At 47.5% G+C, this 26,806-nt stretch overlaps 1 protein-coding gene across 8 annotated transcripts in view; it reads right to left on the bottom strand.

Moving 5' to 3' along the window:
* Positions 1-26,806, bottom strand: part of DCTN1 (dynactin subunit 1) — a 272,607-nt gene that overhangs the window by 126,476 nt on the left and 119,325 nt on the right. For 5 of the 8 annotated variants that reach the window (XM_075573554.1, XM_075573579.1, XM_075573594.1 and 2 more), the window contains exons 6-10: positions 24,106-24,123; positions 7,283-7,303; positions 3,547-3,744; positions 1,703-1,900; positions 550-754 (exon numbers count right to left, since the gene is read on the bottom strand). In XM_075573554.1, coding sequence (XP_075429669.1) covers positions 550-754; positions 1,703-1,900; positions 3,547-3,744; positions 7,283-7,303; positions 24,106-24,123 — 640 coding nt within the window. The remainder of the gene's footprint in view (positions 1-549; positions 755-1,702; positions 1,901-3,546; positions 3,745-7,282; positions 7,304-24,105; positions 24,124-26,806) is intronic. The other 3 variants (XM_075573564.1, XM_075573570.1, XM_075573601.1) reach the window with 3 other exon arrangements.

The raw sequence follows: 26,806 nt of genomic DNA, 5'->3' as shown, positions 1-26,806 counted from the left end.
AACGAATGGCGCACTCCTACGGTCCGAAACGCGTAGGAGGTTCTTGTCTTTGTCCCCCAAGGGGGTATACTTGTCTCTCATCATGCACCAATAAAGAACAGCGTTTTACTCCACACCTGGCTCCCTGGCTGTGCGCCATTCGTTTTTTCTTCTGGCTGTATCTGGCTGTATCTGGCTGTATCTGGATTCCGGATCCTTCATGGCTGGCACGCCTGCTAATCACCCCTGGGGATGATGTGAGTGGGTTTCTTTGGTATTAGACTCTTATAGCTAAGTATTGACTGCTGTCATTTTGTCACTTACAAGTCTATATTTACCTACCCACTCCCACTGGTATCTCCAGGGTTAATGATTTATTGTTTATTGAACTGGATGGAATCACCCTGGGTTTGAGCACCCTAATCTTTTTACCTATCTAATCCAGTCACTGCACAGAAATTCTAATAGATCAGTGCCAAGCATGAAGTGTTCAGAGCACGCCTATTTCAGATAAATGCACATACACGACATGCTCTGGACATCTGGCCCACTCTCCCTGTCACGCCTCACCTTTCTCCTCTATCTCGTGCTTCAGGATCTCCAGGTCCATGGTAAGTTCCTCCACCTTCTCCTTCATGGTTTCCACCTCCTGCTGTAGGGACTCTGCTCGCTCCTCAGCCATCTCCTTGTCCAGAGTGGCCATCTCTATGGCATCAGCCGTGTCAGCCATCTCCTCCATGTAACGCTCCTGGGCTTCTTGAGCCTCTTTGGCGTCCTGTGGATAACCAGAGCACGGATGCAGAGTCTCACTGACTGCTTTATAATACCTGTATTGTACGGCTATTCTTCTCTCCATTACTACAACAAATCACAACTCGCTCTCATTTACAGATAAGGAGAGCTCTGAACCAACAGCCTGTTTGGGATCAGGGCAGTCCAATCTTGTGATGTCTTTAGGAACAGGACAGCATGAAAACCCTACCTTATACTCCCTTTATGAACTGGATGGCCCCAATATCCCACCTCATGTGCCTTTTAGGATTTGGGACATACTCAAATTAAACTTTACTCTCCCTTTAGGATGAGGAAAGCACTTGAATTTCACCCCTCTCCTTTTAGGATCAGGGAGGCGCTTTGTTTTTTTTTTATTCTTTATTATTTTATATCAATATAGTTTGTTCCAACACAAACATGACCACAGAAAGTCTACATCATACTGTACGTCACACAGAATCGGCCTGTAACAAAAGTCTTTGCTAATGCTCTGTGTACGGTCAGTATGATCTATAAAACGGTCTCGCCCAATGCTCTGTGTACGGTCAGTATGATCTATAAAACGGTCTCACCCAATGCTCTGTGTACGGTCAGTATGATCTATAAAACGGTCTCGCCCAATGCTCTGTGTACGGTCAGTATGATCTATATAACGGTCTCGCCCAATGCTCTGTGTACGGTCAGTATGATCTATATAACGGTCTTGCCCAATGCTCTGTGTACAGTCAGTATGATCTATAAAACGGTCTCACCCAATGCTCTGTGTACGGTCAGTATGATCTATAAAACGGTCTCACCCAATGCTCTGTGTACGGTCAGTATGATCTATAAAACGGTCTCACCCAATGCTCTGTGTACGGTCAGTATGATCTATATAATGGTCTCGCCCAATGCTCTGTGTACAGTCAGTATGATCTATAAAGTCATGTTAGATGGTGGAGCGCGTTACCTTTTTGGCCTCCTTGAGCTGACGCTGCAGGTCTGCCTGCTGCTCCTGGATCTTGCTCTTCCACTCCTGCAACTGCTCCAGCTGGAGCCGGGATTTCTCCAGCTCCTTCAGCTTGACCTTGTCCTCTGCTCGCTTCATCTTCAGTGTCTCCAGCTTCTCGTCCAAGTCCTTCACCTGAGCTCGCAGGTTCTCCTCCTCCTGCAGGAACAAGGAAGCAGTCAGGTAAAAGTCAGGAGGTGGCAAACATCTTAGGGTTAGTCTACTCTTAGCAACGTCAAAGAGAGTGTGTTAAACAATCTAATGCACCAAAATAAAATATATGTGAATAAAGGTTCTGCAACAATCATTTGCAGTTGCTGTAAATTGAAAATGATGGCCATCTTTAACCCAACGTTGGGAGAGGGATGTAGAGTGGAAGTAATAATGTGGAAGTGAAGTCCCAGGAAGAACTGCGTCATCAAAATCAATTATTAACTTATGTCCCAGGTGATTCCCAAACTGCAAGAAACCTGGGATAGGTCTTTGCTGCCAACGACTTCACTGCCACAGAACGCATCGGGATATTCTAAATAACCAACTGCACTGGAAGGTATTCACAGTATTGTGCTGTGCGTGTGCGTATTTACATATACACACAAATGTGAGAGAGGAAGAGATAATATTGGGCTGTGTAAAAACATGCTTGCTGCATACAAACGTAATGGGAGAAAATGAGATGAATCCTTGATGGAGAAGGAATTAGGAGTGCTTGTAGACAGCAGGATTAGCAATAGTGCCCAATGTCAGGCAGTTTCTGCAAAGGCAAAAATTATATCTTCCATCCATACGCAGTGTTATGTAAGAGAAACCAGCACAATATTGCCACTGTATAAATCCATCGTAAGACCACACCTTGAATATGGAGCACAGTTTTGGGCACCACTCAATAAGAAAGACATTATGGAACTGGGAAAAGTGCAGAGAAGAGCCGACAAATTAATAAAAGGAATGGAAAATCTAACTTATGAGGAGAGGCTAGCTAAATTAGATGTGTTTACATTACAAAAGGGAGTCTAAGAGGGGATATGATAACTACAGTATATACAAATATATTTGGGGTCAATACAATGAACTTTCTGGGAGCTATTTATCCCAGGGACGGTACATGTGACACGGCACACCCATTAAGGAAGAGAGGTTTCACCAGCAGCAAAGGGCAGTTACAATGTGCCATTTATTCATTAGTGATCGCTTATACAATAGAGATCTAAAGGTTGGACATCTTTTTAGAAAGGAAAGGTATACAGGGATATACCTAATAAGTATACATGGGAATGATGTTCATCCAGGGAAAAACCTACCAATTCTTGGAGTCAGGAAAGAATTTATTTTTCCCCTTATGCGATATCATTGGATGATATGACACTGGGGTTTTGTTTGCCTTCCTCAGGATCAATATACTGTAAGTACAGATATAGGATAAAGTATCTGTCGTCTAAACTTAGCACAGGTTGAACCTCATGGTCTTTTTCCAACCACATCTGCTATGTATTTTCCCTTCGGAGCGTCTGTCAGGAATATCAGTTTGCAACACATCTGGAGAACTAAAACACAGCAGTAATACATGTGGAAAATGGTGCAAACATTACAGGATTAGTTCTACTCTAGGTAAGAACCAGTCTATCGGACCTTGCACTGAATTGCTGTACGGTGGAGTATTTACACCCACCTCCGATATACTTTCCTAAGTGGGACTGCAGACACCGATGGCAGAAGCCGACGATTAGACGTCTCTGGGACCTCTGGTGCGGAATCTGTTCTAATGAGCCCAAAGTCCATTCAGTCACCGAGCTGCTGCTCCTTACCTTGCTGGACCCTGGAGTCGGAAGGGGCGCCACAGGAGAGGTCAGAGCGGAGGAAGGCGAGGGGATGATAGGAGCAGCCAGCGGGGTTTGGGCTGGAGTGCTGGGCTCGCTGCTGCTGATCTCCCCACATGATGCAGACGCCGAGCCTGAGGCCCCAGCCGTTCCACTGGAGGCCGCCGAGCTGGAGGGCCGGGTGGGCTGCGAAGCAAAGATACCCGGGGAGAGAGTCACGTAGGAGGTATTGGTAATGAGCGCCCCATAACGTACATACAATGCTGGCCTCTAAAGTCCAATGTTGGGCAGCATCCTGCAGGTGTGGCATTTACATGTCCCAAGAGGCGGCATACACCGCTATCAGTAACCGGGCCAAAACCCAGCCCTGAAATTAAACAGGAAGGGCCACGCGTGGCAAATCTAATGTACGTGGTTACCCAAGCCTTCCTCCTTCACCTTGCTAAGCACAAGCCTTCAAATAAATTAACAAAACACACAAACAGCAAGCTCTCGGTCACAGTAAAGTGTCACACAGGGGAAGGGAGCTCCCGGGGTACAGATCACACAGCTGGGAAAATGGCTTCTGTAAAGTCAGATGTGTAAGCCATCGCACGGAGGTGGGCTGACCTCTGTCTCATGCTTGGTTTCCCCGGAGGAAATTGTAGTTGGAGGATGGGTCTTGCATTGTGGTGCTACTTGTATACATTCCACGCAGCACCTTATACAGAGACTTTATATCAGGCCGAATAAATCCACGCTCTGTGCATAGTGCACAACACTACATACTGGGAGCGAGGAGGGCTTACGTGCTATACCGGGGTGGGCAAACTCCAGTCCTGAAGCCCCTCCAACAGGTCAGGTTTTCAGGATATGCCTGCTTCAGCACCGGTGGCCCAATCAGTCCCTTCTTCAGCACAGGTCGCTCGGAGGCCCAGTCGAAGATTGAACCATCTGTGCTGAAGCTGGGATACCCTGAAAACCTGACCTTACACTACGCTCAGTTATATTAGCACCTTCCTTTTAGAGTGCAAGCTCCTTCGCTCCCATCAGCCTGGGTTATCTGTGTAACCGTTCCATTATACACACTCTGCTTCTCTTACTGCTGGTACGTTGCCAGGCAGAATGTGCCGGAGCCGCGCGAATAAACCAATAGAAAAATAACACGTGAGCGCATAATAATCCCAACCACTTGCAGAGGTAACGCAACCTCACCAGTTCTAGTGCCCCCGGGACAGATCGAGGGTTCGTGTCGCGGTGTACGATGTTGAATCCCCTTCTTGCTATCCTACCCCGTGAAGGTCGCTAACAGAACGTCCTCTCCCCCCAGACCGGTAGTGGGGCAAGTTTGCACCTTGCTGCCCGAGCAGCTACAATGAAATTAGCATAAGGCGGCAGACTAGGGCCAGTCTAAGACCCTTAACGAGCCGGGTTTGGGGCCCCTGGTCGCCAGTGGAAGAGGCATGCTCTAATCCAGGGGTGGCCAAGTCTAGTCCTAACAGTTCAGGTTTTAAGGATATCCCTGCTTCAGCACCGGTGATTGTGTAAAACCTCATCTGTTGGTTGCCCATGAGGACTGGGAGTTGGCCATCCCTGTTCTAGGCTATTACGGTTGATTTTTTAATAATTAGCTACACCCTCCACCTCTCCTAGCATAACATTTTACTGTTCGCTGTTATGTTCCCTGTGACAGGAGTGCATCATTCAAATGAGTGTCTCTCAATATCATTACCAACTCTTAGCCCTGGGGGACATGCCCCAGAGGGCGCCTGTCCTGTAAGATAACCTGTGCACCATCAGGTAAAAGCTTGTGTTCTCAAAGTTCTTCCCATGTAAAATACACACACCCGGTGTATCGGCTCATATCGCTAGCAAAGTGGGATAAAAGGCCTGTCCATTAAACATGTCCGCTTGGAAATGCCAACACCCCCCAAAAAGGGACTGTAATTTGATGCGATGAAATGGTGAGCTCTTACCATATTCATTAATGTAATTTAGAGCGCGCTGTTGCGCTACCATGCGCGCGTCAATTACAATGGACTGTGGGAGGCCGACGTTGATACAGACGAGACGCGCGGGCGGCCGTGAGCGGTGGCGCGGCAGATCACAGCAAATACAAGAAAATTTGTATTTTCGTGCTGCTGCCGCGCGATGCTGCAGCTATTCAAAGCGCGGCTATCGCTGGGACGTCTATATTCAGGCCCCCTAGGCGCGCACGCCACAGCTTACAACATAAACGAAACACGCGCCACATGCATGCGCAATGCCGTTTGCGCGCCCGCACGCGCACCAGCGCGCTCTACATTACAGGCCGTAGACTGATCTATGCAAAATATTGCCACAAAACGCATCTCGTTTGCACGCAAATCGCTAAGAAATGTCTTCTATTTGACGCGAGGTGTTTTTCAACCTCTTGCAGATGGTGAAGACACTTCGCCTTAAACTTGAGGCGAGACTCAGATAGCGGACACAGCTGCACATTTGTGCATAGAACGCTTCCAACCATCTCAGCACAATGCATATGTTAAAGGTCCCGTTCAAGGTATATAGCTTTTTTTTGTAACATGTAAATGTGATTGAAGCAGGGGGTCTCCGGAGCAGTACCCCATTAATTTCAGCTGCAGCGACCCCCTGCTTCCCGCGATACTTATCTCCACATGGGGGTGCTGGTAGCTACCTCCACATTACATGCTATACATAACATCCTAAAATGTCATTCAATATGAAAGCGGCTGCCCCCCATGGGGAATGAGTGGGCAGCCACAATCACTCTCCGGCAAATATTCACGGTCACAGCTAAACGAAATCACAGAGGTAGAAATGTACAGGTGTGTGTGGCCCTCATATAAAATATCCCCCAGGGAACGAGGGGGGAACAAATACATAAAAATAGTGTGACATACACACAGTGCATCCCAACCGACAGAACAGCATGGCGGGTTCTGAATTATTACTTTGCCTATAATAGAAGCTGAAGTTGTGTATTTTACCGTTATTACCATTCGTGTAATAAACAGAGGGACAGAAAAAGATGTAGCCCAGGAGTGGCCAACTCCAGTCCTCAAGGGCCACCATCGGGTCATGTTTTAAGGATATCCCTGCTTCAGCACAGGTGGCCCAATTAGTCCCTGAAGCAGAGATAGCCTTAAAACCCGGCCTGTTGGTGGCCCTTGAGGATTGAAGTTGGCCCTGACCTAGACGCTCGGGAGTGGTACCAACGCTATTAGTTACAGCTAGTGATCAATGACTACAGCTCTGTGCTACCGCTTTCCTCTCCTGTAGGGGCCACCTCAGTGCCTCGAACAGAAGCCCGGCACAGGAGAAATAATTAAGCGACCAGCAGCTTAGCGCTTGGAGAATAATGGCGCGGCCACCACAGATCTGACCAAACAGTGGAGATATTTTAGTCTTTCAGGTAACAAAGAGTACACACAGGTGTGTTGCCTCTTCGTTGTCTGCTTACCACAAACACAACAACTCCAATACATGCGATACAACAAGGTGCAAGATGTGTGTGTGTAAGGATAAGGCGTGTGCGAGATCAGACCACCAGCCTTGGTAATTGTGCATTGTGTTAATTAGGATAATGTGTTCATCCACGCCTACAATATTTTGGGATGGTGGATAATGTAAATACTGGGAATACTACAACGATAAACATGTGTAAAGACTCGTGGTGCATATAACAATGACTGGATCAGAACCAGTATAGAGAGGACATTGGACGGTGGTAGCGGGCTCTCACCTTGGTGCGGCGGGTGGTGATCTGTGGAGCAGAAGAAGTCGCGGGCAGAGACAGACACACACAGCAGGAGGCGGTGGCAGAAGACGAGGGAAAAGAAGACAAAAAGGCAGCAGGACAGTTAGTGCACATGGAAATATCCGGGGAAAGGGCTTCTCAACGTGCACGGAACATCACAAGGAAACCTCCAACAGGGGCCAAGGAGAGGTCCTGCAGGCCGAACGCCACATCCCCGTATAGGACATTACAGGACAGGTATATTACAACGTAGTCTGTGCATGCATCTATAACAAGGGTGGCCAACGCCAGTCCTCAGGGGCCACCAACAGGTCAGGGTTTAAGGATATCCCGGCCTCAGCTCAGGTGGCTCAATCAGTGGCTCAGTCGAAGATCCTTAAACCCTGACCTTTAGTGGCCGTTGAAGACGTGAGTTGGCCACCCCTGGTCTAGAACAATGGATGGGTATATAATATGGATTCTGCCAATTAGATACTTCACAGCGCAAAAACTCATACTGTAGCTGACGTGGGCTGGCCTGAGGAAGGTCAGAATGGGCAGAAACACTGCCTGGATGTCACCGGTAACATATTTTGCACTTGATGTTGCTGCCCGCCTCATGTAGACACCTCAGGGGGAGTTACGGTTACCCATTACCGTGCTCAGGAAAATCCAGTTAACGAGAGTGAGCGGGCCGGTGGGATCCGGGCATGGGATGGGACCAGCTGGCCTTGGGCCCTCTTACACGGAGACGCACGGGGCTGGCATGTTAAGCAGGCGCTGCACACAGTGCCCATTGTCATGCGGAGTTGTTGCATACACCGTTCCCAGCAGGGCGGGCGATGGGGAAATCAGGGACATCCTAGCGACGGGATTAGCATTTATCCATTAAATCAACTCAAATGACTGAAGGGTATTTTGTTTCTTAGAGACTAAAGGAAACTGAATATCCCTTCACAAACTATCACCCTAGCTCAGGAGTGGCCAACTCCAGTCTAGCGCCACCAACAGGTCAGGTTGTAAGGATATCCCTGCTTCCGCACAGGTGGCTCAATTAGTGGCTCAGTCGTTGAGTTGACAGTCTTTGACTGAGCCCCTGATTGAGCCACCTGTGCTGAAGCAGAGATATCCTTAAAACCTGACCTGTTGGTGGCCCTTGAGGACTGGAGTTGGCTGCCCTGCTCTAACTGAAGAACCGGCGGACTCCAAGGACAAAAGAATGAACAAATGATTACACTACAGAAAGACAGGCTTTACAACCAACGTGGAAAGCATGGAAACGTTAGAACAAAACAAAACGCTTTTCCATCTGCTGCCTCGGGTTTAGCACGTTCCAAAAATAACAGTTACCAGCGGAGAAGGACATTGGAGATGAAGCCCACATTGTTTTGAGACAAAACCCTTAATCAGGGCAGACACTGAATCTCTCGCCGCTTTCTCCACTGTACAGTCAGAGCAGCAATGCCCAACGCCAGGCCTCAGGTGTCCCCAACCGGCCAGGCCTCAGGTGTCCCCAACCGGCCAGGCCTCAGGTGTCCCCAACCGGCCAGGCCTCAGGTGTCCCCAACCGGCCAGGCCTCAGGTGTCCCCAACCGGCCAGGCCTCAGGTGTCCCCAACCGGCCAGGCCTCAGGTGTCCCCAACCGGCCAGGCCTCAGGTGTCCCCAACCGGCCAGGCCTCAGGTGTCCCCAACCGGCCAGGCCTCAGGTGTCCCCAACCGGCCAGGCCTCAGGTGTCCCCAACCGGCCAGGCCTCAGGTGTCCCCAACCGGCCAGGCCTCAGGTGTCCCCAACCGGCCAGGCCTCAGGTGTCCCCAACCGGCCAGGCCTCAGGTGTCCCCAACCGGCCAGGCCTCAGGTGTCCCCAACCGGCCAGGCCTCAGGTGTCCCCAACCGGCCAGGCCTCAGGTGTCCCCAACCGGCCAGGCCTCAGGTGACCCCAACCGGCCAGGCCTCAGGTGACCCCAACCGGCCAGGCCTCAGGTGTCCCCAACCGGCCAGGCCTCAGGTGTCCCCAACCGGCCAGGCCTCAGGTGTCCCCAACCGGCCAGGTGTCCCCAACGCCAGGCCACAGCTACCATCAACAGGCCAGGCCTCAGGTACCAGCAACTGGCCTCAGGTACCACCAACAGGCCAGGTGTCCCAAATGCCAGGCCTCAGGTACCACCAACAGGCCAGGCCTCAGGTACCACCAACAGGCCAGGTGTTCCTAACGCCAGGCCATAAGTACCACCAACAGGCCGTGTGTCCACAACGTCAGGTCGTAGGCTCCGCCCCCGTGACACGCCTCACGCTGACAGGATCGTGTGTAAGCTCCGTGCTACCTTCGTCAGGCAAGGCGATCAGACAAGGAGTTAACACTGACAGCAGGATGCCTTCTCATCTCCTTCGGCTGCGGTGCTTACTCCACCCCCTGACTATCATCACAGGCAGCCTTGTGCCTTTCAGCTGATTGGCTTACAGCCCTTTATATGCTCACTGATCCCTGCTGCACATCGGCTGAGCATAGTAGTTCTTACCTGAAATGAAGTGCTACCCACAAGCACCCAGCCTGTTTTGCTTTGTGCATTCTGCCTAACCTGTCTTGCTTCTTAGCACCCTCCACCTCGGCTTGCACCTGGACCTCATCATTTCCTATCCCCGACCTCGGCTTGTACCTGGACCCCATCATTTCCTATCCCCGACCTCGGCTTGTACCTGGACCCAGTCATCTCCAACCCACGACCTCGGCTTGTATCTGAACCTCCGTCTTCTCCTACCCACGACCTCGGCTTGTATCTGGACCCAGTCATCTCCAATCCACGACCTCGGCTTGTATCTGAACCTCCGTCTTCTCCTACCCACGACCTCGGCTTGTAACTGGACCTCCGTCTTCTCCTACCCACGACCTCGGCTTGTATCTGAACCTCCGTCTTCTCCTACCCACGACCACGGCTTGTATCTCGGCTTGTATCTGGACCTCTGTCTTCTCCTACCCACGACCTCGGCTTGTATCTGGAACCTCCGTCTTTTCCTACCCACGACCTCAGCTTGTATCTCGGCTTGTATCTGGACCTCTGTCTTCTCCTACCCACGACCTCGGCTTGTATCTGGACCTCCGTCTTCTCCTACCCACGACCTCGGATTGTATCTGGACCCCGCCATTTCCTATCCTCGACCTTGGTTTGTATCTGGACTCCGCCATCTCCTACCCACGACCTCGGCTTGTACCTGTACTACCACAGTCTCCTGGACCTCGGCTACGCACTACAACCATTCTACCTCTCCAACCCTAGACCACGGCGAGTATCATTACTATTCTACTTCTCCTACCCTGACCCGGCCACCCGACTACGAATCTCGCAGCTGCAGCATGGTGTATTCTCAAATGCCCACCTCTGCCTCGTGGTTCTGTCCTGTTTGTGGTGAGCACCATTTACAAAGAATAACACTGTGTGCAGCACAGAGCACATACACTGACAGTATAACACTGTGTGCAGCACATACACTGACAGTATAACACTGTGTGCAGCACAGAGCACATACACTGACAGTATAACACTGTGTGCAGCACAGAGCACATACACTGACAGTATAACACTGTGTGCAGCACAGAGCACATACACTGACAGTATAACACTGTGTGCAGCACAGAGCACATACACTGACAGTATAACACTGTGTGCAGCACAGAGCACATATACTGACAGTATAACACTGTGTGCAGCGCATACACTGACAGGATAACACTGTGTGCAGCACAGAGCACATATACTGATAGTATAACACTGTGTGCAGCGCATACACTGACAGTATAACACTGTGTGCAGCAAAGAGCACATACACTGACAATATAACACTGTGTGCAGCACAGAGCACATATACTGACAGTATAACACTGTGTGCAGCACATACACTGACAGTATAACACTGTGTGCAGCACATACACTGACAGTATAACACTGTGTGCAGCACATACACTGACAGTATAACACTGTGTGCAGAACAGAGCACATACACTGACAGTATAACACTGTGTGCAGCACATACACTGACAGTATAACACTGTGTGCAGCACAGAGCACACACACTGACAGTATAACACTGTGTGCAGCACAGAGCACATACACTGACAGTATAACACTGTGTGCAGCACAGAGCACATACACTGACAGTATAACACTGTGTGCAGCACAGAGCGCATACACTGACAGTATAACACTGTGTGCAGCACATACACTGACAGTATAACACTGTGTGCAGCACAGAGCGCATACACTGACAGTATAACACTGTGTGCAGCACATACACTGACAGAATAACACTGTGTGCAGCACAGAGCACATACACTGAGAGTATAACACTGTGTGCAGCACATACACTGAGTATAACACTGTGCAGCACATACACTGACAGGATAACACTGTGTGCAGCACAGAGCACATATACTGACAGTATAACACTGTGTGCAGCGCATACACTGACAGTATAACACTGTGTGCAGCACATACACTGACAGTATAACACTGTGTGCAGCACAGAGCACATACACTGACAGTATAACACTGTGTGCAGCAAAGAGCACATACACTGACAGTATAACACTGTGTGCAGCACATACACTGACAGTATAACACTGTGTGCAGCACATACACTGACAGTATAACACTGTGTGCAGCACATACACTGACAGTATAACACTGTGTGCAGCACATACACTGACAGTATAACACTGTATGCAGCATATACACTGACAGTATAACACTGTGTGCAGCACATACACTGACAGTATAACACTGTGCAGCACAGAGCACATACACTGACAGTATAACACTGTGCAGCACAGAGCACATACACTGACAGTATAACACTGTGTGCAGCACATACACTGACAGTATAACACTGTGTGCAGCACATACACTGACAGTATAACACTGTGTGCAGCACAGAGCGCATATACTGACAGTATAACACTGTGTGCAGCACAGAGCACATACACTGACAGTATAACACTGTGCAGCACAGAGCACATACACTGACAGTATAACACTGTGTGCAGCACATACACTGACAGTATAACACTGTGTGCAGAACAGAGCACATACACTGACAGTATAACACTGTGTGCAGCACATACACTGACAGTATAACACTGTGTGCAGCACATACACTGACAGTATAACACTGTGTGCAGCGCATACACTGACAGTATAACACTGTGTGCAGCACATACACTGACAGTATAACACTGTGTGCGCACAGAGCACATACACTGACAGTATAACACTGTGTGCAGCACATACACTGACAGTATAACACTGTGTGCAGCACAAACACTGACAGTGTAACACTGTGTGCAGCACATACACTGACAGTATAACACTGTGTGCAGCACATACACTGACAGTATAACACTGTGTGCAGCACATACACTGACAGTATAACACTGTGTGCAGCACATACACTGACAGTATAACACTGTGTGCAGCACATACACTGACAGTATAACACTGTATGCAGCATATACACTGACAGTATAACACTGTGTGCAGCACATACACTGACAGTATAACACTGTGCAGCACAGAGCACATACACTGACAGTATAACACTGTGCAGCACAGAGCACATACACTGACAGTATAACACTGTGTGCAGCACATACACTGACAGTATAGCACTGTGTGCAGCACAGAGCACATACACTGACAGTATAACACGGTGTGCAGCACAGAGCACATACATTGACAGTATAACACTGTGTGCAGCACATACACTGACAGCATAACACTGTGTGCAGCACATACACTGACAGTATAACACTGTGTGCAGCACATACACTGACAGTATAACACTGTGTGCAGCACATACACTGACAGAATAACACTGTGTGCAGCACAGAGCACATACACTGACAGTATAACACTGTATGCAGCACAGAGCGCATACACTGACAGTATAACACTGTGTGCAGCACAGAGCATACACTGACAGTATAACACTGTGCAGCACATACACTGACAGTATAACACTGTGCAGCACAGATCGCATACACTGACAGTATAACACTGTGTGCAGCACAGAGCACATACACTGACAGTATAACACTGTGTGCAGCACAGAGCACATACACTGACAGTATAACACTGTGCAGCACAGAGCACATACACTGACAGTATAACACTGTGTGCAGCACAGAGCACATACATTGACAGTATAACACTGTGTGCAGCACAGAGCGCATACACTGACAATATAACACTGTGTGCAGCACATACACTGACAGTATAACACTGTGTGCAGCACATACACTGACAGTATAACACTGTGCAGCACAGAGCACATACACTGACAGTATAACACTGTGTGCAGCACATACACTGACAGTATAACACTGTGTGCAGCACATACACTGACAGTATAACACTGTATGCAGCATATACACTGACAGTATAACACTGTGTGCAGCACATACACTGACAGTATAACACTGTGCAGCACAGAGCACATACACTGACAGTATAACACTGTGCAGCACAGAGCACATACACTGACAGTATAACACTGTGTGCAGCACATACACTGACAGTATAACACTGTGTGCAGCACATACACTGACAGTATAACACTGTGTGCAGCACAGAGCGCATATACTGACAGTATAACACTGTGTGCAGCACAGAGCACATACACTGACAGTATAACACTGTGCAGCACAGAGCACATACACTGACAGTATAACACTGTGTGCAGCACATACACTGACAGTATAACACTGTGTGCAGAACAGAGCACATACACTGACAGTATAACACTGTGTGCAGCACATACACTGACAGTATAACACTGTGTGCAGCACATACACTGACAGTATAACACTGTGTGCAGCGCATACACTGACAGTATAACACTGTGTGCAGCACATACACTGACAGTATAACACTGTGTGCGCACAGAGCACATACACTGACAGTATAACACTGTGTGCAGCACATACACTGACAGTATAACACTGTGTGCAGCACAAACACTGACAGTGTAACACTGTGTGCAGCACATACACTGACAGTATAACACTGTGTGCAGCACATACACTGACAGTATAACACTGTGTGCAGCACATACACTGACAGTATAACACTGTGTGCAGCACATACACTGACAGTATAACACTGTGTGCAGCACATACACTGACAGTATAACACTGTATGCAGCATATACACTGACAGTATAACACTGTGTGCAGCACATACACTGACAGTATAACACTGTGCAGCACAGAGCACATACACTGACAGTATAACACTGTGCAGCACAGAGCACATACACTGACAGTATAACACTGTGTGCAGCACATACACTGACAGTATAGCACTGTGTGCAGCACAGAGCACATACACTGACAGTATAACACGGTGTGCAGCACAGAGCACATACATTGACAGTATAACACTGTGTGCAGCACATACACTGACAGCATAACACTGTGTGCAGCACATACACTGACAGTATAACACTGTGTGCAGCACATACACTGACAGTATAACACTGTGTGCAGCACATACACTGACAGAATAACACTGTGTGCAGCACAGAGCACATACACTGACAGTATAACACTGTATGCAGCACAGAGCGCATACACTGACAGTATAACACTGTGTGCAGCACAGAGCATACACTGACAGTATAACACTGTGCAGCACATACACTGACAGTATAACACTGTGCAGCACAGAGCGCATACACTGACAGTATAACACTGTGTGCAGCACAGAGCACATACACTGACAGTATAACACTGTGTGCAGCACAGAGCACATACACTGACAGTATAACACTGTGCAGCACAGAGCACATACACTGACAGTATAACACTGTGTGCAGCACAGAGCACATACATTGACAGTATAACACTGTGTGCAGCACAGAGCGCATACACTGACAATATAACACTGTGTGCAGCACATACACTGACAGTATAACACTGTGTGCAGCACATACACTGACAGTATAACACTGTGCAGCACAGAGCACATACACTGACAGTATAACACTGTGTGCAGCACATACACTGACAGTATAACACTGTGTGCAGCACATACACTGACAGTATAACACTGTATGCAGCATATACACTGACAGTATAACACTGTGTGCAGCACATACACTGACAGTATAACACTGTGCAGCACAGAGCACATACACTGACAGTATAACACTGTGCAGCACAGAGCACATACACTGACAGTATAACACTGTGTGCAGCACATACACTGACAGTATAGCACTGTGTGCAGCACAGAGCACATACACTGACAGTATAACACGGTGTGCAGCACAGAGCACATACATTGACAGTATAACACTGTGTGCAGCACATACACTGACAGCATAACACTGTGTGCAGCACATACACTGACAGTATAACACTGTGTGCAGCACATACACTGACAGTATAACACTGTGTGCAGCACATACACTGACAGAATAACACTGTGTGCAGCACAGAGCACATACACTGACAGTATAACACTGTGTGCAGCACAGAGCGCATACACTGACAGTATAACACTGTGTGCAGCACAGAGCATACACTGACAGTATAACACTGTGCAGCACATACACTGACAGTATAACACTGTGCAGCACAGAGCGCATACACTGACAGTATAACACTGTGTGCAGCACAGAGCACATACACTGACAGTATAACACTGTGTGCAGCACAGAGCACATACACTGACAGTATAACACTGTGCAGCACAGAGCACATACACTGACAGTATAACACTGTGTGCAGCACAGAGCACATACATTGACAGTATAACACTGTGTGCAGCACAGAGCGCATACACTGACAATATAACACTGTGTGCAGCACATACACTGACAGTATAACACTGTGTGCAGCACATACACTGACAGTATAACACTGTGCAGCACAGAGCACATACACTGACAGTATAACACTGTGTGCAGCACATACACTGACAGTATAACACTGTGTGCAGCACATACACTGACAGTATAACACTGTATGCAGCATATACACTGACAGTATAACACTGTGTGCAGCACATACACTGACAGTATAACACTGTGCAGCACAGAGCACATACACTGACAGTATAACACTGTGCAGCACAGAGCACATACACTGACAGTATAACACTGTGTGCAGCACATACACTGACAGTATAGCACTGTGTGCAGCACAGAGCACATACACTGACAGTATAACACGGTGTGCAGCACAGAGCACATACATTGACAGTATAACACTGTGTGCAGCACATACACTGACAGCATAACACTGTGTGCAGCACATACACTGACAGTATAACACTGTGTGCAGCACATACACTGACAGTATAACACTGTGTGCAGCACATACACTGACAGAATAACACTGTGTGCAGCACAGAGCACATACACTGACAGTATAACACTGTGTGCAGCACAGAGCGCATACACTGACAGTATAACACTGTGTGCAGCACAGAGCATACACTGACAGTATAACACTGTGCAGCACATACACTGACAGTATAACACTGTGCAGCACAGAGCGCATACACTGACAGTATAACACTGTGTGCAGCACAGAGCACATACATTGACAGTATAACACTGTGTGCAGCACAGAGCGCATACACTGACAATATAACACTGTGTGCAGCACATACACTGACAGTATAACACTGTGTGCAGCACATACACTGACAGTATAACACTGTGCAGCACAGAGCACATACACTGACAGTATAACACTGTGTGCAGCACAGAGCACATACACTGACAGTATAACACTGTGTGCAGCACATACACTGACAGTATAACACTGTGTGCAGCACATACACTGACAGTATAACACTGTGTGCAGCACAGAGCACATACACTGACAGTATAACACTGTGTGCAGCACATACACTGACAGTATAACACTGTGCAGCACAGAGTACATACACTGACAGTATAACACTGTGTGCAGCACATACACTGACAGTATAACAATGTGTGCAGCACAGAGCACATACACTGACAGTATAACACTGTGTGCAGCACATACACTGACAGTATAACACTGTGTGCAGCACATACACTGACAGTATAACACTGTGCAGCACAGAGCACATACACTGACAGTATAACACTGTGTGCAGCACATACACTGACAGTATAACAATGTGTGCAGCACATACACTGACAGTATAACAATGTGTGCAGCACAGAGCGCATATACTGACAGTATAACACTGTGTGCAGCACAGGGCACATACACTGACAGTATAACACTGTGTGCAGCACATACACTGACAGTATAACACTGTGTGCAGCGCATACACTGACAGTATAACACTGTGTGCAGCATATACACTGACAGTATAACACTTTGTGCAGCACATACACTGACAGTATAACACTGTGTGCAGCACATACACTGACAGTATAACACTGTGTGCAGCACATACACTGACAGTATAACACTGTGCAGCACAGAGCACATACACTGACAGTATAACACTGTGTGCAGCACAGAGCACATACACTGACAGTATAACACTGTGTGCAGCACATACACTGACAGTATAACACTGTGTGCAGCACATACACTGACAGTATAACACTGTGTGCAGCACAGAGCACATACACTGACAGTATAACACTGTGTGCAGCACAGAGCACATACACTGACAGTATAACACTGTGTGCAGCACATACACTGACAGTATAACACTGTGCAGCACAGAGTACATACACTGACAGTATAACACTGTGTGCAGCACATACACTGACAGTATAACAATGTGTGCAGCACAGAGCACATACACTGACAGTATAACACTGTGTGCAGCACATACACTGACAGTATAACACTGTGTGCAGCACATACACTGACAGTATAACAATGTGTGCAGCACAGAGCACATACACTGACAGTATAACACTGTGTGCAGCACATACACTGACAGTATAACACTGTGTGCAGCACATACACTGACAGTATAACACTGTGCAGCACACAGCACATACACTGACAGTATAACACTGTGTGCAGCACATACACTGACAGTATAACAATGTGTGCAGCACATACACTGACAGTATAACAATGTGTGCAGCACAGAGCGCATATACTGACAGTATAACACTGTGTGCAGCACAGGGCACATACACTGACAGTATAACACTGTGTGCAGCACATACACTGACAGTATAACACTGTGTGCAGCGCATACACTGACAGTATAACACTGTGTGCAGCATATACACTGACAGTATAACACTTTGTGCAGCACATACACTGACAGTATAACACTGTGTGCAGCACATACACTGACAGTATAACACTGTGTGCAGCACATACACTGACAGTATAACACTGTGCAGCACAAAGCACATACACTGACAGTATAACACTGTGTGCAGCACAGAGCACATACACTTACAGTATAACACTGTGTGCAGCACATACACTGACAGTATAACACTGTGCAGCACAGAGCACATACACTGACAGTATAACACTGTGTGCAGCACAGAGCACATACACTGACAGTATAACACTGTGTGCAGCACATACACTGACAGTATAACACTGTGTGCAGCACATACACTGACAGTATAACACTGTGTGCAGCACAGAGCACATACACTGACAGTATAACACTGTGTGCAGCACAGAGCACATACACTGACAGTATAACACTGTGTGCAGCACATACAGACAGTATAACACTGTGCAGCACAGAGTACATACACTGACAGTATAACACTGTGTGCAGCACATACACTGACAGTATAACAATGTGTGCAGCACAGAGCACATACACTGACAGTATAACACTGTGTGCAGCACATACACTGACAGTATAACACTGTGCAGCACAGAGCACATACACTGACAGTATAACACTGTGTGCAGCACATACACTGACAGTATAACACTGTGTGCAGCACATACACTGACAGTATAACAATGTGTGCAGCACAGAGCGCATATACTGACAGTATAACACTGTGTGCAGCACAGGGCACATACACTGACAGTATAACACTGTGTGCAGCACATACACTGACAGTATAACACTGTGTGCAGCGCATACACTGACAGTATAACACTGTGTGCAGCATATACACTGACAGTATAACACTTTGTGCAGCACATACACTGACAGTATAACACTGTGCAGCACAGAGCACATACACTGACAGTATAACACTGTGTGCAGCACAGAGCACATACACTGGCAGTATAACACTGTGTGCAGCACATACACTGACAGTATAACACTGTGTGCAGCACAGAGCGCATACACTGACAGTATAACACTGTGTGCAGCACAGAGCACATACACTGGCAGTATAACACTGTGTGCAGCACATATACTGACAGTATAACACTGTGCAGCACAGAGCACATACACTGACAGTATAACACTGTGTGCAGCACAGAGCACATACACTGGCAGTATAACACTGTGTGCAGCACATATACTGACAGTATAACACTGTGTGCAGCACAGAGCACATACACTGACAGTATAACACTGTGCAGCACATACACTGACAGTATAACACTGTGTGCAGCACAGAGCGCATACACTGACAGTATAACACTGTGTGCAGCACATACACTGACAGTGTAACACTGTGCAGCACATACACTGACAGTATAACACTGTGTGCAGCACATACACTGACAGTATAACACTGTGTGCAGCACATACACTGACAGTATAACACTGTGTGCAGCACATACACTGACAGTATAACACTGTGTGCAGCACATACACTGACAGTATAACACTGTGTGCAGCACATACACTGACAGTATAACACTGTGTGCAGCACAGAGCACATACACTGACAGTATAACACTGTGTGCAGCACATACACTGACAGTATAACACTGTGTGCAGCACAGAACACATACACTGACAGTATAACACTGTGTGCAGCACATACACTGACAGTATAACACAGTGTGCAGCACAGAGCGCATACACTGACAGTATAACACTGTGCAGCACATACACTGACAGTATAACACTGTGTGCAGCACAGAGCGCATATACTGACAGTATAACACTGTGTGCAGCACAGAGCGCATACACTGACAGTACAACACTGTGTGCAGCACAGAGCACATACACTGACAGTATAACACTGTGTGCAGCACATACACTGACAGTATAACTCTGTGTGCAGCACAGAGCACATACACTGACAGTATAACACTGTGTGCAGCACATACACTGACAGTATAACACTGTGTGCAGCACATACACTGACAGTATAACACTGTGTGCAGCACATACACTGACAGTATAACACTGTGTGCAGCACATACACTGACAGTATAACACTGTGTGCAGCACATACACTGATAGTATAACACTGTGTGCAGCACAGAGCGCATACACTGACAGTATAACACTGTGTGCAGCACAGAGCGCATACACTGACAGTATAACACTGTGTGCAGCACATACACTGACAGCATAACACTGTGCGCAGCACATACACTGACAGTATAACACTGTGTGCAGCACATACACTGACAGAATAACACTGTGTGCAGCACAGAGCACATACACTGACAGTATAACACTGTGTGCAGCACACACACTGACAGTATAACACTGTGCGCAGCACATACACTGACAGTATAACACTGTGTGCAGCACATACACTGACAGAATAACACTGTGTGCAGCACAGAGCACATACACTGACAGTATAACACTGTGTGCAGCACATACACTGACAGTATAACACTGTGTGCAGCACATACACTGACAGTATAACACTGTGTGCAGCACATACACGGACAGCATAACACTGTGCGCAGCACATACACTGACAGTATAACACTGTGTGCAGCACATACACTGACAGTATAACACTGTGTGCAGCCCATACACTGACAGTATAACACTGTGTGCAGCACATACACTGATAGTATAACACTGTGTGCAGCACAGAGCGCATACACTGACAGTATAACACTGTGTGCAGCACAGAGCGCATACACTGACAGTATAACACTGTGTGCAGCACATACACTGACAGCATAACACTGTGCGCAGCACATACACTGACAGTATAACACTGTGTGCAGCACATACACTGACAGTATAACACTGTGTGCAGCACATACACTGACAGTATAACACTGTGTGCAGCACATACACTGATAGTGTATGCGCTCTGTGCTGCACACAGTGTTATACTGTCAGTGTATGCGCTCTGTGCTGCACACAGTGTTATACTGACAGTATAACACTGTGTGCAGCACATACACTAACAGTATAACACTGTGTGCAGCACATACACTGACAGTATAACACTGTGTGCAGCACAGAGCGCATAACCTGACAGTATAACACTGTGTGCAGCACATACACTGACAGAATAACACTATGTGCAGCACATACACTGACAGTATAACACTGTGTGCAGCACATACACTGACAGTATAACACTGTGTGCAGCACATACACTGATAGTATAACACTGTGTGCAGCACAGAGCGCATACACTGACAGTATAACACTGTGTGCAGCACAGACCACATGCACTGACAGTATAACACTGTGTGCAGCACAGACCACATACACTGACAGTATAAAACTGTGTGCAGCACATACACTGACAGTATAACTGTGTGCAGCACAGAGCGAATATACTGACAGTATAACACTGTGTGCAGCACAGAGCGAATATACTGACAGTATAACAATGTGTGCAGCACAGAGCACATACACTTACAGTATAACACTGTGTGCCGCACATACACTGACAGTATAACACTGTGTGCAGCACATACACTGACAGTATAACACTGTGTGCAGCACAGAGCACATACACTGACAGTATAACACTGTGTGCAGCACAGAGCACATACACTGACAGCATAACACTGTGCGCAGCACATACACTGACAGTATAACACTGTGTGCAGCACATACACTGACAGTATAACACTGTGTGCAGCACATACACTGACAGTATAACACTGTGTGCAGCACATACACTGACAGTATAACACTGTGAGCAGCACATACACTGATAGTATAACACTGTGTGCAGCACAGAGCACATACACTGACAGTATAACACTGTGTGCAGCACAGAGCGAATATACTGACAGTATAACACTGTGTGCAGCACATACACTGACAGTATAACACTGTGTGCAGCACAGAGCGCATACACTGACAGTATAACACTGTGCAGCACATACACTGACAGTATAACACTGTGTGCAGCACAGAGCGCATACACTGACAGTATAACACTGTGTGCAGCACAGAGCACATACACTGACAGTATAACACTGTGCAGCACATACACTGACAGTATAACACTGTGCACAGCACATACACTGACAGAATAACACTGTGTGCAGCACATACACTGACAGTATAACACTGTGTGCAGCACAGAGCACATACACTGACAGTATAACACTGTGCAGCACATACACTGACAGTATAACACTGTGTGCAGCACAGAGCACATACACTGACAGCATAACACTGTGTGCAGCACATACACTGATAGTATAACACTGTGTGCAGCACATACACTGACAGTATAACACTGTGTGCAGCACATACACTGACAGTATAACACTGTGCAGCACATACACTGACAGTATAACACTGTGTGCAGCACAGAGCACATACACTGACAGTATAACACTGTGTGCAGCACATACACTGACAGTATAACACTGTGTGCAGCACATACACTGACAGTATAACACTGTGTGCAGCACATACACTGACAGTATAACACTGTGTGCAGCACATACACTGACAGTATAACACTGTGTGCAGAACAGAGCACATACACTGACAGTATAACACTGTGTGCAGCACATACACTGACAGTATAACACTGTGTGCAGCACATACACTGGCAGTATAACACTGTGTGCAGCACATACACTGACAGTATAACACTGTGTGCAGCACATACACTGACAGTATAACACTGTGTGCAGCATAAAATCACATTACAAAATGACAATGTAAATACAAATCATTCCACACAGAAATGGAACAATCATTGTTTCCCTATAAGTAAATGAGGGAACTTCTTACATTGTTACACGGTTATATTGTTACATTGTTACACGGTTATATTGTTACACGGGTACATGGTTATTTAGTTACACGGGTACATGGTTATAGTTACACGTATACATGGTTATAGTTACACGGGTACTTGGTTATATAGTTACACGGGTACATGGTTATATAGTTACACGGGTACATGTCACTGCCGTGAGACACTCGCAGAACAACAAACAATTCTCATTTCACAAGGACATGACCTGAATTCGTCTGCACAGACGTACTTGTCACATTGCCAGCGCTGGGTGGAAGTCCCAGCCATGTTCTAGGTATGAACAATAGGGTAACGGTCACAGTACTGACCGACATACAACAGCCACAAACCCCTGCCCTGCCAGAAGGGCCCGCTGATTCGCTACATGCTGCAGGGAGCTCATTAATAAAGCAAACACCATGACTGAGGCACCCAGTCCAGAATATATAGGGCACCTTTCCGAAGCGCTCCCCAATGGATGTAGCGACCTGCAGGGACACTGCATGCAACACAGGGGGACGCATCCAAGCCCCCCCCCCCCCCCCCCCGAGGGCTCCGTGCATGCAGAATAAGCGCACATCAAATGGATGAGACAGGAACGGCACGTCTGGATGAAACAGTAACTGCCACGGTGAGATAGCGGTGAGATACACGGACACGGCTCCGGTGAGGAGGAGCAACACACAATACGGAGAAAGAAAGCCGGGCGCTGCCGGGAGCCGGTACCTTCCGAGTGGTCGGTGCCTGCCTCATTTTGTTACCAGACACGGGCAAAGCGAGACGGGGAGAAAGGAGAGAGAGGAAAAGGAGAGCAGCGTTAAGGCATGAAAATCACGAGACTGCAGCCTCCGCTTTCCCAGAATGACTTGCAAATGGCCGCAGTGCTCTCTCTCAGCGGGAGCGGCCAATCCATCGGGGGAGACGCCCGCTACGCTTCCCCGTGCCCCTTCTCCCGGGAATGCGCCAGTGTGGGGATGAGATGCGATGATACAGAAAGGTCCCCAGCCGGCCGTGCCGCTCCCCGCCCCGGCTTCTCTAACCACCGCCCCGTTACGGATTACATCATCAATCATCAATCGGCCTGCTCCTGTCCCCCCTTCTCCCCGGCAGACCTGCCCACCACTTAATAGGCTGGATGCTTTCTCCTCCGGAGGGAGGGGGATACGAAAGGGGGAGGTGCCTGTTGCCAAGGAACACAGCAGCACGGCCTGGCAGCATCCTCCTGGGCTAATCCTGCCACCCCTTCACTGCCAGAGCCCCCAGCATGCACTGCAGGCGCTCGGCACTGAAGGGGTTACACGGATTGGAAACCCGCTGCTGTGCCACATTTGAATCTGGTCTGTACCAGTTACATACACCCAGAGCGGCTACTCATCTGCTGTCTCTAATGGTCCATGAAAGGTCTGCAGACAGAACGTATAACCTGTGCTCATTTAATGCAGGGGCGGCCACTCCTGTCATCAAGGGCCACCAACAGGTCAGGTCTTAAGGATATCCCTGCACCAGCACAGGTGGCTCAATCAGACCCTGCTTCAGCACTTCAACAGCCACTGAGTGAGCCACCTGTGCTGAAGCAGGGACATCCCCAGTACCTGGCCTGTTGGTGGCCCTTGACGACTGGAGAAGCCTCCCCTGATTTAATGTAACACTGTATTGTTATAGCTCTGTGCCCGGGACAGGCCTGAACAGGAGAGGTAACTCATAATGTAGTATTCCTCATGTGCCTGGCACGGCGTGCACACGCAGCGTGCTCAATGTAACACAAGCGGGGTCATTATCACACCAGGTGCTGCTCTGATAAGGAACAGACATGTTCTGCGGAGCGAGAGAAGGCGGCTACTTCCATAAAGCAGAGACCCGCGTGATCTGTAACGTATCCACGCCAGGATTAATAACGGGGATTATTTCCAAGGGAAAATCCCACAGGGGGTAATCACATTACAGGTGCTTTGCATCGAGAGATACGGCACTTGTGCAAGGCCGCTTTTATACACACAACCTTCCCGCTTTTATACACACAACCTTACGGCTTTTATACACACAACCTTCCCGCTTTTATACACACAACCTTCCCGCTTTTATACACACAACCTTCCCGCTTTTATACACACAACCTTACGGCTTTTATACACACAACCTTCCCGCTTTTATACACACAACCTTCCCGCTTTTATACACACAACCTTACGGCTTTTATACACACAACCTTCCCACTTTTATACACACAACCTTCCCGCTTTTATACACACAACCTTCCCGCTTTTATACACACAACCTTACGGCTTTTATACACACAACCTTCCCACTTTTATACACACAACCTTCCCGCTTTTATACACACAACCTTACGGCTTTTATACACACAACCTTCCCACTTTTATACACACAACCTTACGGCTTTTATACACACAACCTTCCCGCTTTTATACACACAACCTTACGGCTTTTATACACACAACCTTCCCGCTTTTATACACACAACCTTCCCACTTTTATACACACAACCTTACGGCTTTTATACACACAACCTTCCCACTTTTATACACACAACCTTACGGCTTTTATACACACAACCTTCCCACTTTTATACACACAACCTTACGGCTTTTATACACACAACCTTCCCACTTTTATACACACAACCTTACGGCTTTTATACACACAACCTTACGGCTTTTATACACACAACCTTCCCACTTTTATACACACAACCTTACGGCTTTTATACACACAACCTTACGGCTTTTATACACACAACCTTACGGCTTTTATACACACAACCTTACGGCTTTTATACACACAACCTTCCTGCTTTTATACACACAACCTTACGGCTTTTATACACACAACCTTCCTGCTTTTATACACACAACCTTACGGCTTTTATACACACAACCTTCCTGCTTTTATACACACAACCTTACGGCTTTTATACACACAACCTTCCCACTTTTATACACACAACCTTACGGCTTTTATCCTGATCACGCGGTCGCTGTGACAGCCGCTGCGCTAAGCACATGGTATGATAACCTGGCCATTGCAAGGAGAGATGCTGCTGTCCTGTCCGGAAGGAAAAGGGTTAAAAGTGCGATCCCTGGCACTTGACCAAAAACACAATTTTGTGATGAATTTAATAAACTAATTGTTTTGGTTTTTTTAAACAAACAGACTTAGTGAGGCCGTCTGTGCGGCTCCTAAACAAAACACATCTTCTTTCTGCTTTAATATCTGCAGCCTTTGATTATATTTATTGAAAACGAATTACCTAAGTTGGCGATCAATTCGTTCTCCCGTGATCAATCCGCAAAAACCTTTCAGTTTCAATCAATCCTTCAGTCAGTGTAACTCAGCAGCTACAATGTATCCTTCTTTTACTACAGTGACATTATCTATTGTTACAGTTTGCAGCTCAAACTTCTGGGAA

Source organism: Ascaphus truei, chromosome 1, assembly GCF_040206685.1.
Source record: "Ascaphus truei isolate aAscTru1 chromosome 1, aAscTru1.hap1, whole genome shotgun sequence".
Taxonomy (NCBI): domain Eukaryota; kingdom Metazoa; phylum Chordata; class Amphibia; order Anura; family Ascaphidae; genus Ascaphus; species Ascaphus truei.
This window is presented reverse-complemented; position numbering and strand designations above follow the sequence as displayed.